Source organism: Buteo buteo, chromosome 1 (assembly GCF_964188355.1).
Source record: "Buteo buteo chromosome 1, bButBut1.hap1.1, whole genome shotgun sequence".
Taxonomy (NCBI): Eukaryota; Metazoa; Chordata; class Aves; order Accipitriformes; family Accipitridae; genus Buteo; species Buteo buteo.
The window spans coordinates 52,440,257-52,459,622 of record NC_134171.1 but is presented as its reverse complement, the minus strand read 5'-3'; the positions used below and the strand labels follow the sequence as shown (position 1 = coordinate 52,459,622).

General features: G+C 41.0%; 1 protein-coding gene across 1 annotated transcript in view; it reads right to left on the bottom strand.

Moving 5' to 3' along the window:
* GRID2 (glutamate ionotropic receptor delta type subunit 2) overlaps positions 1 to 2,204 on the bottom strand; it is a 737,675-nt gene extending 735,471 nt beyond the window's left edge. Inside the window, exon 1 of the mRNA XM_075030714.1 lies at positions 1,966 to 2,204. Within this exon, the coding sequence (XP_074886815.1) occupies positions 1,966 to 2,053 (88 nt within the window). The 5' untranslated portion in view covers positions 2,054 to 2,204. The remainder of the gene's footprint in view (positions 1 to 1,965) is intronic.
* Between the last annotated feature and the right edge of the window lie 17,162 nt (positions 2,205 to 19,366).

The window sequence follows — 19,366 nt, the reverse complement described above, 5'->3', positions numbered from 1 at the left end:
TTTGCTTCCAGTAAGGATTTACTGTGTTGATGCATCTAATAACTAACAGCATTATAAAGAACATTACTGGTTAAAATGTGTTGCATCCATCATATATAAACAAGTGAAACAAAATTGTCCTTAACACGAAGAGAGAAAAGCTATCATCTCCCTTTACGCTAGTGCAAAGGCATACAGCTTGCCCAGTAACGCTCCCTTAGCCAGGAGGATGTGAGACAGGACATTGCAAAGAAACTCCTCAGCTGCTACACAGTCAAAATTTCCTCCCAAATCCTAGGATTTGATCAGTTTGTTACAAGCTTCTAAGAAAGAAATCATAAGACATAACTGTCTCCTTGTGCCGCTTTAACAGTCTACAACTGGGAAGAATTAAGAAAAAAAAAAGAAGGAAAGAAAAGTCATTCTCTCTTTAAAAGGAGGGCATAAAGCGCTGCCTCCTCTGTGCGATGTTTGATGCTCCAGTCGCACACAAGCTGTAAGGACTGACCCCTATAAAGTTGCGGTTCCTAAGGGGAGCGGCAGCCCGTGGGCTCGGGGGTGGGGAGGGCTACACGAAGGACTGGGGTATCGCTGCCCAAACATCGGTGTCCTGCAGGAAAGCTCTTGACGGTCGGGCTTTCCAAACGCTCTTCCCGCTTCCCCTTTCACAGCAACCCACCACAGATTTCCCCCACGACAAGCACCGGCAGACATATTTATAAAGCCAACCGGGCGGAGAGCGGCCGCTGCCCCACGGCGCCGGGGCCGGCACCGCGCCGGGGACCTCCCCAAAGCTCCGGCGGGACCCTGCCCCCAAATGCCCCTTCCCCGGAGCAGCGCGGCACCGGCCGCCCGCCCGCCCCCGCGTTTCCAGGCTCCCGCTCCGCCTGCGTGCGGTGCCTGCAGATGGGCGAGCGGCCGCGGGGGAAGCGCCCTCCTCTCCTCTCCTCTCCAACCCCCCCCCTCCTCTCCTCTTCCCCCCTCTCTCCGCGCATCCCCGGCCGGCGCAGGGGGGCGACCCGCTCTCGCCAGTCGCGGGAACAAAACGCCGCTCGGCAGCGGGGCTGGGCTCTTCCCAGGGATGCGCCCACCGAGAAGGAGGGCTGCCGGGCCGGGGATGGCTCCGGATAACGGGGAGAGAGAAGGGGGGGGGGGGGGGGGGGAACAGGAACGGACGGCGAGAGGAAGCCGCGCGCCCCCTCCCCGGCTGCGAGGGCAGGCAGCGCCGTGCACGGGCATCACCCGAGCTGCCCCGCCGCCGCCGCCCGCCGCGGCCGGGAGGGGGGGCCCGTCGCCGCTGCCAGCTACCCCCCCCCTCCCCCCCGCACTCGCCGGCGGCGGGGGAGGCCGCTACTCTTCCCGGGCGCCGCGGCCCCGGGAAGCGGCCACCCGGCCGGCAGGGTGGAGGCCCGGGAAGGGGGTGTGGGGGGGACACACCAGAGGCCCCCGCCTCTGCGGCCGCCCGCCGGCGGGAGGGGAAGCTCTCACGTTGCCAAACCACCTGTTCCGCCGCGGGAGAGGAAGGCGGGATGGGGGGGGGGGGGTGAAGGAAGGAAAAAGGGGGGGCTTTAGCGTGGCTGTCACGGTGGTGTGGGAAATACGGAGTGGCTCGGGGTCTCCCGCGCCCGAGGGCGAGCCGGGGCAGGAGGAAGGCAGGCTGGAGCTGCGGGGAGGGACCGGGGAAGTGCCCGAGCCCTGGCCCCCCCAGCTCCTCAGCCGCGCAAAACCTCAAGGTCTAAAGCACGCACATACCCCGCCGACAAGAAACCTTTACACAGAGCGGTAGGGGAAAAAGAGGACGCCTAAGATCCTGGTAGAAAGCAATTATAAGAGGGGAACAAACAAGCAAACAAACAAACAAAAGCAAGCGAGCAAAGGATAAAAGGGAGCGGGGGGGGGGGGGGGGAAGCCTGGCAGAAGAGAGAAGGTTGCAAAGGAGAGCTGGAAAAGTGTCCAGCAGCACCAGCAGACGCAGCACCCCCTTACCGATATGAATGATTGAATCTGCAATCGCCGCTTTCCAGGTTCGAGTCCAACAGACGGACACGACCAGGATGAGGGAGAAAACTTCCATCTCCTCCGGAGGTCCAGGCTTTGTAACAACAGATCTCTTCGCCAAACGGTGCCACCGCGGCGGAGAGCGCGGCGCAGGAAACCCAAGAGTTTGAGGTGCCGCCGGCGGAGCGTGTAAATCCCGGTGGCTGGCGCACAGCCGCGGCTGGGCAGCAGGGAGCGAGCCCGGGGCTCCGAGCGCCTCTCTCCTCGGCGAAACCCCGCGTCACTTCGGGGGGCTCCTGGGCAGCACCAGAGTTGCTGGGAGCGCCGGCAGCAAATCCATCCAGCCCGGGCGCCGCCGCGGGCAGCAGACGCCTCTGCTGGTCAGACGATCCCCATCCTTCCGCCGGGTCCAGGGATCCGCTCGGTCCCGACTGCTGCACAGCAACTTCCAACCCACGCCACGCACACGCTCTCGCGCGCACACACACACACACGCACGCAGACACGCACACCCAAGCTCACACACGAACCCTCTTGGCCAGAGAAGCCCCAGGAGCCCGCAGCAAACGGCTCGCCTTCAGCGAGGGAGGAAGAGCGGGCAAGCGGGAGAGCAGGCGATCCCGCTTCCAGCAGCCAGATTCCTGCAGGAAAAGCCCCCCCGGAGGTCAAAAAACAAAGTGAACTTCAAGGTAATGCAGATAGTAATGCAGAGATTTCCCCCACCACCACCCTTCGCTTAAAAAAAAATTGCTTCCCACAACTGGAGAAAAAAATAGAAAGAAATCTGCAAATCAAGCCCAGCGTGCTGTCTCAGTCGCGCAAGGTAGTGGTTGGACAGGGCAGGAGCGAGAGGAGGAGTGCCCGGAGCAAGGCAGAGGAAAGCAGATGATGGTCTGCAGGTTGCTTTTGGAGCTTGCTTTGCTGGTGGGATGCAGAGAGAGCTGGCAGCTCCAGTACCAGCCAGCACGTTGCCTAGAAATGGATCACCTAGGAGAAGGAGAGAGAGCGAGAGATAAGTGCTATCAGCCAGAGAGGGAGAAACGGAGAGAGCGAGCGAGTGAGAGCGCTTCTCTCTAATAACCACCTCCTCCCCCTATCTGCAATACAAGGGAGAAACAAAATAGAGCTCATCTCCCTTGAAATCTTCAACTGGGACTAAGGCACAGACATAGGCAGGAGTGCGTACAGCCTAAAAATACATTAGGGGGAAGGAAGGGGGCGGTGGGGGGAGGGGGGAGAAGATCTTTCTGAAGTGTTCTGCTTAGCTTAAAAAAAAAAAAAAAAACTAAAAAAAAAAACCCACACAACAAAACCACCCCATTTATTTAACCTTGTAACTCCGCTGCAGGTATCAAGTTCAAAGCTAGATGGGCACTTTTGCTTCTCGGTCTTTGGCAACTGAGTCAGGGACATTGCTTGAAGGGGAATAGGGAAAAAAAAAAAAAAAAAGAAAGAAAAAATCAGGGACACCTGGCCTCAAGGGGAAAATGAAGACCTAAAAATCTATTAATATGAATTTAATTATCTGTGTTCTTGATGGAATTCTCACAATTCTTTAAAGCAATGAATTGGCTTTCTTCTTCCTCTCTCTTTAGGTAGTGGAGAAATTTCTATGGGAAAACATTTAGAGCCCACTTTTCATGCTCAGGGTACTATGAATTCATTAACCAACTAATCCTCAAACTTCTTGTGCTGTAGTTAAATACATTATCCCCATTACACAGACAGAGAGTTGCACAGAGAGGTTAAGTATGTTCCTATAAACTAGCCTAAATCCCCACTTAATGTCTTATTACACTTTCTTCTGACTTTGATTTTTCTAGTCACACTAGAGACAGGATGCATAAGTCAAATAATTGCTCCAACATAGTGGTTATATCCTAAACTCACACAAGCCATTGATAAGAACTAGTAGTCCTTTTAGAAGTCTACGTAGAGGTTGATCAGCCCCTTTTCTTCAGAAAGAACCTTTTTTGAAGGCATCTCCTTAGTTATAGCACTTAATCTAAGTTCATCACATCTGACTTGCATATGTCTTCTTTCAGCCATGGGACTAGTTAGCAAGCACACTTGTATACCTACAAAATTTAAGCATTTAGTTCAAGAGGAAGAAATAAGATTTTTAATAAAAGACAAACTAAATCACTGTTAAGGAGCAAGATAATTGAATCTGTAAAAAAACCCCACCGGCAGCAATTTCTACTTTGCTTAGGTCCACATTGGCAGGTGAGTACTTCCCTAAAAAATGGTAACACTCAAAAGGCTTCAAGCCAGATCCAAAGCACAAAGTACGGCTCATCTTTTCACTGGCTGGAATGGGCTTTCTCTCTTCTAAAAGCTGTAACAAGTCACAACTAAAATGGACTTTAAGAGATAAAAGAAAAGGTACATAAAGAGAACAAATAAGCGGTGCGAAGCAAGAGTCTCACAAATTATGTCACTCACGTGCTGCATTTGTCCATATCCTCTGTGCAAATCACAGATCTCTTATCAATAACATCAAACAGTAAAAAAGGCTTTTTTTCTATAAATGGCAGTTTATGCACAGTGAGTGTAATGGGCATTAATTTTACAAGTAATAAACTCTGATTCATCTGAGAAACTTTTGGAGCTGCTTGAGTCATTATTACTTCTCCAAAAAAGAACAGAGTTCACAAGAAATGTTAATTCCCTTCTTTGGGGGGCATGTCAGAGCAGTACTCTTTAATAATGTACAATGCACAGTAGGCAGAATAGGAAGTGTGATGGAAACCTCTGGAAACTTATAATTTTTTAATCCTCAGTTTAGATAATACTAAGAATTTTGAGGCCTTATCTAGAAACCAGCTATCCTTACTAACTCTTTAAAGCATCCAGTACCCTGAATTGGCCACATGAAGTGCAAATTTTCACTTAAGTCTGTAGATATACTTAATGGGACAGGAGGCACAGCCAAGAGTTTGTAGCTCACAGATACCCTCTAACTAATAAAAAATGCTTTTGGAGTGTAGTCCTGAATAATAATTCCAGTGGTAAAGAACACTACCTGAAAATTTGAGAGGAATGAAACTGAAGTAAAAAGTAAATTGAAATAAACTTACTTTAAATAATGAACACATTATTGACTTAATATGCATCTGACACAGAGACAAAGCCATTTGCATTTCCTCACTTTAATTCTCTTCAATTCTTATTCATTAAAAAACAAAAACTGGTGTCATCCATTTAAATAGACTGAAAAAATCTTATGCTATGTGGTTAGTTCAAGGTATCAGAGAAAAACATTGAAAAAGGAAACCAGTATCTTCTATTCAATACATGCTAAGCATTTGCAGAAAATTAGGGGGGGGGGAGAATTACAGAACAGGAGTTACTGATACTGTGAAAATATTATTTAAAAAAAAAAAAAAAAAGACTACTGTTCAGACCTCGGCAAATACAGGCCTCTAATAAGCCATGAGCACCATTCTCAGGACTTCAGTGATTGGTGCCTCAGGCACTTTGGAAACTTAAGTCCAGCAGGTTTCAGCCACACTGCTCATCCTTCACTACAGTTTCCATCCCGAAACATCCTCAGTTACATCAACATCACCTCAGCTCCACCATTAGCATCCATAGGAGAAGCACCACCATTGACCAGCTAATGTTTCTAACAATGGGGAGTAGTTGTCTTCTTTCTAGTAGTCTAACTAAAATGTGGTTAATGGTTGATGTACCTTATGTTTCCACTGATAAGCTATTACAGTGTTGCACATTAATGCAACCCCTAGAGGAGCAGCAAAGAAAGGATGTTCTTGTAAAACAGATGCAGCAAAGGGAAAAAAAAAATTGTCCATCTAATGTTTATTTCCTCACACCCACACATAACACTCTGCTACCTTAACCAAGTCAGCCTGGGACCTGAGTTTCTCTCTACAGAGGAAAGATAGCTAGATACATAAGTCTCACATGCCTTTTACTCATCTAAAGCCTTAATTTTGACAAGGCTACGCCCCTTTTCCCATCTGGTTGGCCAACAGATCTGACCATACTGAGGTCAACTTTTGATTTGTTTAATTCTAAGTCCCAGGAGATCCTTCAGGTATTTGAAAAAAAAAAACCATCGTGATAAAACAGTCTCACTTACAGCCTTAAGTGTTGGGAGATAAACAGCATAGCTAAGCCTTACAACGACAGTCCTAAATTACTTAGCAAGTACTTCCCATTCCCCACACATGAGCATTAAACATGCCTTTTGCAAATTAGAATTCAATATTTTATATTTAAAGGTATTGCTTAAACTTACAAAAAGTTTAGATGAGATGAAATCAGGTTACACCCTAGGTTAGTCCACCAGTCCATATGCTCCAGCACCTTTTCCATGAAGGCCCATAAGTTATTACTTCAGAAGGAAAAAAAAACCCCACCAAACAAACCACCAGTATGCACCCATCCCACTGTTCTGTGCTGTGCACAGTGGGAAAGGGAGATAGGAGAAATTCCTTCCTGACCCTACTAAGCCATCACCTTCTACCTTGACGTTTGATGTTAAATTAACCTTTTCATCTTAGCTTGCATAGTTATAAATCTTGTGAACAGTCACAGAGTTATCCTAAAATAACATAAATAAAAAACAAAACAAAACAAAACAGGAGCATTAAACTCTGTGACCTTCTGTAACAGTGAATTCCAGCAGTGTCAACTGGCTGTGAAAAATAACATTTCTTTTACTTGGTTCTAATTTACTCCCCTCTCTTTCATAAGATAGTTCAATATTATTGCATTAGGAGGTGGGATTAAAAAGAACTGATCATCTGTTACAGGAGAGAACCATCAATCACAAATATGTAACAGTCATACCCAAATTGTTATTGATGCCATCTGCACATGGGAGAATGGCCAGGAAGGCCCACCTACTATTGCTAAGATTGGTTTCTATTTCTGGACTTCTAATATCATTTGTTTTAATTTTCACTGCAGCTACTTCTTTGAGTCTTTGTGGGTCATTTTTTAAATGAATGCTCCTGACGGGAAAATTAACAGTAACTCTGTGAATCTCCATGTTTCTTTGATGGCTATAAGGAAGCATGCGCTTTTTTTTCTCTCTTCAGACAATATTTGGAAGTTCTGATTTGTCACCAAATAGTAACATTCTAGATGAAACACAGGACCCTGTAACACCCTCAGAATGCAACTCTTGAAAGATAACAACCAGGTTTGGCAACTGGATCAGCATGGGAAGCTCCCTGCAGAGCGCCATTTCAGTGGGCACAGGATCTCCCCATAAGGATGCCATTCCCAGATCACATGTGATGAGGCAAAAAAGTTATCATTAATTTAATTCTTGTTACTTACAATCATTATGATGTAGGCTGTAAGAAGATCTGCCCAACTTTAAAATTTGGTGTACTCAAGGCTAGCCAGATAAATATTTCATGGTAGTAAGACAACCAACCATGGGCCTCCACCCTCTAATTTACGTAGGGCAACATGTTCCACTTGACAATGCTATTTCAATCTAAATAACACTGAGTTTCCCCCATTTTAAAAACACAAACTGACAAATATCCCTTACTTTGCATTGCTTTTTTTTTTTTTAATAATGAATGCATTCTTAAAGTGCTGATATAAAGCAACTGACCAACAGACCTATCAAGAGACCATGTGCCACAAGCAAATGTTCCTCTGCCACTGAGCTGCCACCCAGACTCTCAGGGAAAGCTGCTAGCTCTGAGAGGTTACTTCAGTTGACACGTCTACTCAGTCTTTGCTTTACCTGGCATAACTTCAAACAAGAAGTCATCTGGGAGGACTTCAGTCAAGAGGACATCTGTCCATTAGGAAATAGACTTGCTTCAGTGACCGCCAAATAACCTTCAAATGAAAGCTTTAGCCTACTGCCAACTTTCTCCATATTATGAAAGAGGTCCAGGTTAATAGGACCGTTTCAATTCTAAGTAGTGGCCCAGACATTAGCTCCATCTGTCCTGTCACACTTTGAGTGAAACGTGCATTCTTGGGCCTCTGTCACCACTTCTGAATAATGGAGATAATCTTGCCTTTAATTAATGGAATAGTTTGAGGACTAAATTAGTTCATTTTTTCAAATGCAAAGTATTATATCCTTTTCCAATTTCCTTAATTTTGTTTCTCCTTAGCTTAAACATGTGAGTGTGTGTGTATCTGCTACAGAGTGTGTGTGTGTGTATGCACCTGCAGACAGATAAAAAGATAGAAAGTAATTTCATTTGGCCATTATACAAATAAACACAGCATTAAATATTTACTGCTTTTCAACTGACAGTGCATGTTGTGGCCTTGAATATCTTATCACAAAGGAACAAAACCCAAACCAGAATCAAGAGTTATTATGCTGGGCAGAAGAAATTAAAAAAAAAAAATAATTAAAAAAAAAAAATTGTGCAGTACATCACAAGGATTTCAAAGCTTTTTCCTTTTTTAAAACTACATTATTATTGAATTTCATTGAGAGCTTGTGTCTTATCCTTTAGCCTCGCTACACAAAACTCAGAAAGTGGTTATGAAGTAAAGTCAACCCTTAGAGCAACCAGCGTTATCAGAGTGAATTAGCAGGGACTGCTGCTGAGGTAGATTTATTTTGCCTCCCTTTAAACTCATATTGTAGATCTCCTGTTTTGCCTGAGCCATCCTGTTATGTACCTCTCTTAGAAGCTGTTATGCTACTGGAGGGAGGACACGGTGCCTAATAGCAGTAAGACTTCTTAGGCATGATCTGAACAGAAAAAAACAAACTTGAGAAAACATAACAGAAGGAAAAATGGTGTCAAGTCATTCATCTCATTGGCAGAGGATAGAATGCCGTGCTCTGAGATATCTATATATGTAACATCTTTTCAATCTTATCTAGGTTAAAAGGAAACCAGAGAATAAATTCTCCCTTCTCTTGCTTCATCTGCCCAGTGAGTACTAAGTATCAAGCCAAATTCTTCCAATGCCAAATCCTTCTCTGTAGGCACCCAGCTAGTCACCCTCCTTCAACCCTGAGAATCTCACTCAAACTCCCTCTTATTCACCACTTTGCAGAGTTGTTTTCTCCTCTAGGACTTCCCTGGTTCCTCCTGAAGATGCCTTACTGTACCTCAACACTGTATATATACAGTTTCACTGTGCTGTCTTGCTGGTGCTTTGTGTCTTTCTCATATTCCTCCTCCTCCCATTATTCACAACATCACAGTCATGGCGCTTGCTGCTATTTTCCTTTTACCCCTTCTTTTCTTTCCTTTCCCTTCAAGATCTATAGAAGTTGGAAGAGAAGCAAGGCACTTTCTGCCAAGGCCACCTCGCGATTATGCCAGGTGAAAAGCAAGCCACAAATGGTGGAGAAAGCCAGTAGGGGAAGGAAGAGAAGCAGGGAATGTGCTGACATCAGCAACCACAGCTATGGTTTCTACCTACAGATCTTCTACTGGCAGCAGGAGAAGAGTCACTTTAGCAAGTGCTTGGTCAGGTCTAAGAGCTTGGGTAGAGTATCAACAGCAAATGCAGAGGCAGCACTCCTAGGAATTGGTGAAGGACATGTGTGTGGGTTTTGTCTGATGTCTGTCCATCTCACTCCTAGCTCCTCTCCTGATACCTGTTAACAACTTTTGGCTCATTCTAGCCAGAGGTTCAGGCTATAATAAAACTAGAACAAGGGCTGATCATGTTCTGTGGTGAAGCTGCCAAGCCAAATACACCAGTCACTGGGGAAGGTGTGCACAGAGAAGAAGTCAGGAAGGCTGGAAAACTAGCTTTGAGAACATGACGCATTATAGTGGAGAGGAATCTGTAAAAAAGCTTTGATCAAAGAAAGACAGCAGAGAGGTGGCAGAACACAGTGAAGTCACAGTTCAGATCCAAGTAGCTCTTCATGTAGCCTTTTAGTGTCACGCAGCTGAAGGACTCGGACTATTCTGGATAGTACATGGAGTGAGAGCGCCAACCAAGAGCAAACCATTTTAACTGATCTCATTCTACATCTTCACTGCTGCTGAGAAGAGAGGAGTGAGTTTCAACTGTGACAGTAAAAGAAAGACCAGTCAGAAGTCATCACTGAGCCAGAAATGCCACATGCTGTCTGGTTGCTTCATATCATGCAAGACCAGAATCAGCTCAGTCTTTACTACTGCGGTGGTGGAAGAGACAGTTGGAAAAGCTTAGTATTCAAAAACAGAATTGTTATTGCTTTCTGAGCCCATGGTTCAAGCAGGGGAAACACCAGCACATTAGATTCTTTTACCTATTTGGAAAAGTTAGCAGGAAGACTGTTAATTTTGGTGGTTTAACAAAAATACGACTCAATTATTTGTGAAAGACAAATAGTGCAGGCACTGGTAGTTATTTAACACTGTAGTTAGGCTGGCACCTGCAAAGCTCTACATATTTTTCTATTACATCTTTATTTACTAGTAATCATTAGTGTTATATTGGGACTTCTAACAAGACTAAGATTTCATTGCGGCAGATACAGCACAAAATGCATAATGAAATAGTCCTCACCACAAGTACAGTACACTCTGATTACACAAGAACAAGAGTCAGGAAGGGAAACAAGAAATACGTTTCAATACCTAAGAGTCTTTAACCATTCTTTATGACACACCTTTTCACACTGTTATTTTCAGTAAGAATTCCTCACCTTCCTTTCATTCCTTTCTCCCCAAAAGAAATACTAAATCAAGGTAGCTGAAATAACCTATTTTAAATTTCTTGCTTTGATGCATTAAACATAATTTCCTTCTCTCTGTGTTTTCATCATAACAAACAGCATCATTATAGTTGACATTTACCTTATTCCACAGTATTTCTGTCATAAATTAAGAAAGAACCATTAGATCCAATGACATGGCAAGGAAGAAAGTACCTAACTACCATGATAAATTATTTGTGGTGATTTTTAAGATAATTCAACTTTGTCTGTACAGTACCTAAAATTAAAATAAACAACCTATTTTTCTCAGTTGGACCTGGCTTCTGCAAGTAGTTTTCACATAATATTTACCCTACATAACCATCCCAACAGGACTGGAAAGGCCACACAACTCTGAAGTACTACTGTTTCAATGAAAGCCAGACAGAAAGACTTCATTTTAAAGAGCCTCTTGAAAACATACAATTCTAATAAAACCCTACAGTAGATGGAAAAAGGGAAACACAGAGTAAAATCATCTCCCTGTTATGACCGACTTTTCATTGATGCCTACTTCATTTGCTTAGAATTACTAACAAGTGAATTTTGAAAAAAAAAAAGCTGCAATTTCTATTTTGACTAGGTTAAACATTTTCTTCACATTAGTGAAGTCATGCTGATAAATTAAAACAATTCCTATTAGCAGGACTGTAAAATGTGTTTTGGATGACTCCAGATATTGAATGTTCCTGCATCATCCCCATCACACACACCAAAATTCTACACTATCTGTTTATACTACAAGCTTTCCAACTGTTACTGTTCTCCATGTTCCTTAACCTCTTTTGACTTTTCCTCTTTAATGTTTACTTTTCTGGTCTGTCTCTTTTTCATCAGCTTAAGTCACAAAAAAATAAGCAGGTGGTCAGTATACATTTAGATGACCAGTGAAGTATAAGATAGTTCTGAGCACTTACCTGTTGGGTGAAACGCTGAGAACAAAAGTCCCCCATTCTGTTGTCCTTTGCCTTTCAAGTTTGTGGTCTATTCCAAAAAAGCAAGTAGTAACAACAGTTAAGCTCTTTTAAGTGTTACTTGCACTGAGTACTTTCTACATCCCCCCAAAACCACCCTCCCCCCCAAAAGTTACTCCATAAAGCCTCATTTTAATCTTCAGAAAAGAAGATATTGACAGTAATGTTGTCAAAGTTTAGTAAATGGCTCAATAGCATTCAATACTTCTATTGATCATTTGGCTATGGAAAAAGAGGGAGGTGTTCAATAAACAGAATGCTTGCATATGTTACACCAGAACAACATAATTCGAATGCTTAGCAAGGTCTGAAAGAAAAAGCTAAGCACTTTAAAAAAAACACTTTTCGCCTTAAAAAAACCCTCCACCTTCTAATTACTTTATTAGACAATTCTCCAAGTAGTGTAACACTGCAAATGTGTATAAATTATTCTTGTAGATAAGCAATTACATGTTTTATGACCCTCCTTACCTATCTGAATGGACTTCTCCTGACACATGAGCTAAGTGTTTGAAAAGCTGTAAACCATTTAGCCTGAATATCTGTGGGCTGATTGCATACTTCTCTTGGGTATCAAAAAGTTATTCAGGTTCAGTAAGTTCTGCTTCAGTGAAGGTCTGCTGTAAATACTGTGTTTTTATTTCCCACTTTTACTCTTTTTCATGTATACAGACATGGTGACACATTTATGCAAATACATAGAATTTCGGTCCTTTACTATACATTACTCCTCAAGTAATTGCAGGGAAGCATAGTGGAATTGCTTAAGGAGCAAAGGACAGCTGATTGCGGTATGCACATCAGACTGCAGCCCTTGACTTGTCCAAGTTAATTAACAAGCTGCAGTTCCAGATTTTAAACTGCCACTCTCACAACATGAATTTCATACTGACACAGGAAACAGTGAGGGGGAAACAATAATTGCATTAGATGATGTTTAAAACATCTTTGATGGGTGAATCTTGGCACAAAATGGAAAGCAAGAAATCACCTCAAGGGGTTAAAACTCTGAATGTACCTAGAAGCTTCTGTTAGCATCAAAGGCTTGGTTACTTGACTCTCTTTCAAATCAGTTAAAGTCTCAACTAGATCAAGGCTAAACACATCTGCTCAACCCTCTGCTTTGGAGAGTTTTGGTGAAATCAGAGGCTTTTCCCATATACAGAAAGTTGAACACACAAATACAAGTTTGAAGGACTGGCGTTTAATGGCATACAATTTGTCTATCAGTTCTCCATAGCATTTTTTTACCACTGTTGTTAACAAAATTAAGCATAAAAGAATCAATAACCCATAGGAACGGCCATGTCTCCTTTTTGGCTATCAAAGTTAAATGGAAAAAGAAAAAATATATATGTAGTTTAGTAGATGACAGAACATAAGCAACTTTAATAAACACATTGTCAGAGAGATTCTTCTACCCCCAACTTTGGGCAAAACTACCAGGCACACTACAAAGTAGAATTCTGATTTCAATCTCACTACAAATAGAACACAAGCAGCTGCCTATTTGTAAGAGAAAGTGATTTTGCAGGAGGCTATCAAACTTGGACTTGAACTTAAATATAGTCATTAAAAGGGTTACACAGATTAAGTCCAGCAAGCAAAACTGAATTTAAAAAAATCAAGTAATGAATTAAGCACTTTAGACTAATTAGCTCCGTCTTCTATCAAGCTAGGTATAAAATGAGAATTATTTCAGTATAAAAATCAGACTTTTAGTAGATTAAAGTGAGAACTGAATTTTTGGGTCTACTCAGAGAAGCAGAAATTAGGGAATTGCCTTCCCTATTTGCTAGAAAGCTACCTTTAAAGAAAGAAAGAAAAAGAAGTCTTTAGGGACTTAACATAAAAGAATCCAGAGGAAGCAAAACTAGTTTCATATGTGGCAGTGTGATATTTTTCCAGCATTTTTGACTGAGGAGGGAAACACACACCCCCCAACATGTCCTCTTCCTTCTGGATGACCTTTTGTTATCCAGACCCATGTATAAAACACAAGGCTGTGGATAAGCACTGAAGCAGGAGGGGACTTTTATTAAACCCTAGGGGAAATAATACTAAACCAACTGATGGATGTGAATTTTGAATCCCAGTGTCAGTTTCCTGTGGTATACAAAGCAATGCAAAGGAACTCATCCAAGAACGGTGTACATTTGAATAGGTGGCTGGAGTTTTGCCATCAATTTAATTTTTCTTTAAAAAAAACCCCAAAACAAAACAAAACAAAAAAACCCCAACCACCCACACAAAGCCTGCAAGTTGAAACAAAAACTTTGCATGATACATTGCTATCCAAAAAAACCCCCAATCAAACAAAAAACTCCAGAAGAAGCAGTATCATCACAGATTAAGCTCTATGGCAGCACAGTGGCTGGAACCTGAATCTCTGTACATCAGGCGAGTCCCTGAATTATTAGGCTATAAATAAGGTCTGGCTGAATAGTGCTCAGAGCTCTCAGGTCATGGGGACCTGGCCAGAACAGAAACATTTGCCTTCCCTAGATAACCAAATCACTGACAGGACAGAGGCTCTTGTACACACCAAGGACTAGAGCCCGACACAGCGAGGATGAAAATGCAGTGCTAGGAGCTCAGAAGTACTCCTTGGTACAGCAATTTAAACAATGCACCTGAGCTTCTCCTGACAGAGCTGTCCCACTTTCTATAAATAATGCTCTAGCTGAGGGAGATTGACTGTCTGTTTAGGCCATTCTCGCATATGATTTAATTTGGACCTTCTACTTTTGCAGCGAATGGCCCTGTCTGTAGAAGTAGCAGTTATTCTGAGGTGTCTTTTTTTTTTTTTCCTCTCCCCTTCCTTCTTTTTTTTGTTGAGGATGCACTTGGTAAGATTTAAGATTAATTACAGAAAGGACACAGATTTAAAAACTTTGAAAGCATCTGTGAAATAGATTGCTTGTATTACATACCTAATCCATATATTATAAATACATCCATTATAAATGGCTCCACAATATTTTTTTTAAGGTGTTACACCAAAGTTGCCATAACAGAGTGAGCCAGTAGCACTGAGCCTGTTTTGTGTTTTCAACTTTGGTTTTAAAAGTGCTGAGGGACATAAGGCAAAAGACAAAGATGTACACCCATCTTTGTTTAAAAAATAAAAAAGAGGAAATGAAAGACTGTGAGATGAAAGCATCAAAAGCATATTCAGCTGGTCTTTATAAGAGTTTGCAGTAAAAGTCAGCACAAGTAGAAGAGCCCATCCCCAACTTCATGCATTCCCAGCAGGTCATAACCATTCAAAGGAAAGCCAGTATATAACATACAGACCTGAACTCCAGCCTAACATCAAAGCTACTACCCTTTGTTTCAGCTCCTTTTAGTACATCTAGAGGAGGGACAAGAGCCCTTTGAGAGGGAAATTGCCAGGGAGACAGAGAAACAGGGCCAATGTTTAGGAACAAGTAACACTCCCCATTGCTCTTGTCTGTTTGTACAATTTCCTCTGTTGATAGAAGTCAGTCTGAACAGTCTTTAGAGAGAAAAAGTTAAGAATGGTACCATGGACAGAGATAATGCTGTGCTATGAAAAAAGTTTAAAACTATTAATAAAGGTTAACTGTTAATGATAGACAATTACTGTCAGGCAACTTTTGGTGGTTTGATTTTTAACCAAAATAAAATTTTACATATGCATCCTTACGCAACTGAACCTCCACACACGCATTTCCAAAACGTGCATCTTAGCCTCAAATAAGGGGGGAGGAAACCCCTCCAAAACATTTCATCTGACTAGTGACATTATGATACCACTTAGACTGTCACACAGGAGACCTTTAGCTCTCCAGTTTTCAGGGAAACACCCTGCTTGATGATTTCTTATAGGCAGTTCTAGTCCACATCATCTCAGAGTTACTGACACATACAGTATGTGAAAACTATCTATGTCAAATAAGTTTCAATGCTATTTTTAATAATGCCTGCTCAGCATAGTAAGCCATCTTTTTATCATAACAGTACAGAACAGACACCACAGTGATGTAAAAGGCAAGGTTAGTTACTTCATTGGATTTTGTCTGTGTGATTAGGAAACTTCAAAACTATACACATACATTCAGATAATTTGCTTTCTAAGCATGTCATGTTTCATAATTTGATTGTGGAGCAGAGTTAAAAAGGAGGCAAAGAAGTGCCTACAGTTGATAGGCAAATATCTGCATATATTTACCTCCAAATGAGTATTTATATGCATTTTGAATTTAAATTTACATGTATACTGATACTGTACTTTTGAGAGTTGATCTAAGGCTTCTTTAAAAAGAAAACCTATTCCCAAAGTACAAAATTATTCCAGTTTAGAGTACTAGCACAGAACCTTAGAAAACTTATGAAGTTAAGATAACTTTACCTGCACTGTATTCAGGTACAATATATAAACACAATTTGTTATTGGCTTTGAATTTACCTGGGGTAGTTCTGTTTACACTGAGGTAGGTTTCTGTTCTTGTTAAAAGTTCCATTAATACTTGTTTTCTTTCTATGCTTGATGCCTTGAATATTTATATGACAAAATGTTATACTGTCTGGCTAGGGAACCGAACAAAGCCCATTTTCTTTATAGGGGAAACCCTGCAAGTTCCCTGAAAGACGCAATACTTTTGAGACTCCATCAAAACCTCCCAAACAAAACTTCTAGAAGTCAGATATGTGCTTATATAATTTTGAACTAAAGAAACTACCAAAAAGACAGAAGAGCAAAGCTACAGCCTGTTATACCAGCTGTAAAGTCCTCCCTCTCAACATTTCAATAGCTTCCATTTACTTTCAATAAGGCATGTAAATATTAGTTTTATTGCATGCCTTACCTTCCCCCTGAAATAATAAACAAAGGAAAGAAAAATTTCAGATAAAGCTGGAAGCATTAATATTTCACAAGTTAATAATATTTTTTTAAATTTTAAGTTTACATATATATATACAAAAATATATATACATGTATATATGCACACATATTTCAGCAACCAAACACATTTTCTTCAAGGCCTCGTTTGTTTTCACTGTATGAAACATGCCTTAATGTGATCTGCCATGCAAGGCAAGATTGAAAGTGTTACTTTAAACATTCATGAATTCCTAGAAACATTAGGGTTTTTATTCAAGCTGCGGACTTACACTATTCATCTTCAGAGAATCAACCAAATATTTTCATTAATCAGCAATAAAATGCTGGTAGTTAAAAATCCAGAACTCAATCTCTGTATCCTGGAAAGCTGTATAGTATATACTGAAAGGCAATGGGATAGCCCTGAAGTATTGCATTTCTCTAAAAGAAACGTCACATCTCAGCTGTTCTTCCATATAATGGAAGTTAATGATCATGGCAATAATAAATGTACAACATGAATCAAACAACATTTAGAAAAAGTATGACTTCCTCTCCTGGTCTCTTTTTCTCAGCCCAGGAATTTTCCTGGAGGCTTATCCTCTCATTAGATTAAAATTTGCTGAGTTCATCTTATACTTACTTCAGTGCTTATACTCATAATTTTGGCTTAAGCACAAATATACTCTGGTCAACAGCAAATGAGCATCAAGAACATAAATGAATCATAGGTCCACAAATCTTTGAGATCACTTTTAAGAGAGACTTGGGAAAAGAGCAAGCTAATTTGATAAAAACAATCAAAGAGATTGTTATGTATCAATTTATTTTTTCCTTGCAAATTTAAGGATGATAGCTACATAATGGTCATCCCTCATCATAAATAAAATCTGCTCAATGAGATCTAACAGATTTCTTTTTATAAATTCTTTAGACCTGTCTTTTATGTCTAGCAATGCTACTTTGATCACCAAGAATACTTATAAGTAGGTGTGGGACCCTGACAATTATGAGGATCCATATTTTGCTCATGTAATACTCTGCTGACATTTTAACAACTTATCTAGATACATCAGACTGTTTCCACATCATTTGTTCACTTTCAGACGTTCTTTCAGCTGATGTATTCATTTCACTCAAAGCTGTCAATTTGTGGTGTTCTTTGAGTGCATAAAATTTCTTTAGTAATTGGATAATGTATTTTTACTTTCCATTTTTTAAACACATACTTTGAAAGCTCACTCCTCATTTGGCATTCACTTAGTGTCAGAAAGATGTACGTCTAAACTTTGTGCTTTCTCCAAATATTAATTCCATGCCTAATTGAAACTCCTCAAGTTGCTAGTCAGTCAACACTTTCAATAGATTTGCCAACAAAGGCATTTCCTCCTTAACTGCCTCATTCCTACAGTTTGGAAAATAACTGGGTTTTTTTTGTTTTTTGTGGGGTTTTGTGGGGTTTTGTGGGTTTTTTTTGTTTTGTTTTTTTTTAAGACAGATCTACATACTCTAAAGTGCTAACATAAAGTCACTTATTGTAGGTTCATGATGTTCTCTGGTAGAGCTGAGAGTTGTGAAACTCTTGCTAGGGAAGCAGAGCAGAGTTTTGCTTTAAAAGACAGTACTTCTCTAAGACATCCCAAGGTTCCCTGAGCAGTTTTCATTTCTGTACATTGGGTCCAACTCATCTTAATTTTTGTCCAAAATGTTTATTTGCAGAGTCTTTCCTAAAAGTCCCACAGATGGTTCAGAAAGCCAAACAGCATTCACAACAGCTCAAATAGCTTCACCAGCTTCTCTTACTACTTCCTCATTCCTCTCAGTTACAGTTTCTTTTTTCTAATCCCCAGATCAGACCTCAGATATCCCATATTGGCCCTTCTGTGTAGCAATGTCAATTTTTTAATTTTTCCCCACTATTCTTTTAGATAAAAAAAGATGACTTTTCTTTGTCTTGTGTTTTTGTGTCTGTCTCTACACACACACTTAAACATTTAAGAAATGCTTTGAGAATTACATGAGAATACTGGGTTTGACATATCTGAGGATACAACTTCTATTACCCAGGACAAAATGTATTTATGGACTAAATGTGTGAAATTGAATTTCTTCCTCCTGTTTTTTATATCACATAAAGGCTTTGAAGAGCCTATTTGAAAATGTATTACAAAAGTGTTTCGTGTTGGCCATTCTGAGATTAACTGGAGATTTCTGGGAAATATCTGTTAAAACTACTGATTCTAAACTCAGATGACATAGGATCAACTCAATGAGCTCATGTGTATATCATGCAGTGTCATTGTTATTGCAACAGTGAGCTCACATCATGGATTTGGATTGCACTTGCACTGATGCTATACACTCAACAGGGGGAAACAACAGTATAAAACCTGATAAATTGGCACATTTTTAGCACCCATCATAAATAAGAACATAAACCAAAACTGGTTAGACTGGTTTTTAACCACTATCTCTCTTAACTGCAGCCAAAAGCAAATGTCCACTTCATCTAAATAGTGCAAGTAGTAGAAAATACAAGAAATGAGGCAACCAATATTTTCACAAGATTGTGTCTGAACTTCCAAAAATCTAAGGTCCAGAGATTTCCTATGCCTTTCCTCACCTCCTTGTACAGCTATTCAGTTCAAAAATAAAGTTTGAAATAAAGCATGGGTTTAGAAGTTTTTCCACCTTTTATGCCGTAAATGCAGCTAGTCTTTGTAATTTGCACTCCATTATGTAAAGCAATAGTGATTTTTTAATAATTTTCTATAGAGATATTTGCTTAGTCAAAATTTACTATCAGCGAATTTTACAGCTCTCACTCCTTTGGCCAGGTACTAACAGTTGTTTGTTTCTCATAAACTCCACCAATTTCTTTAATTTACCTCTCCATCT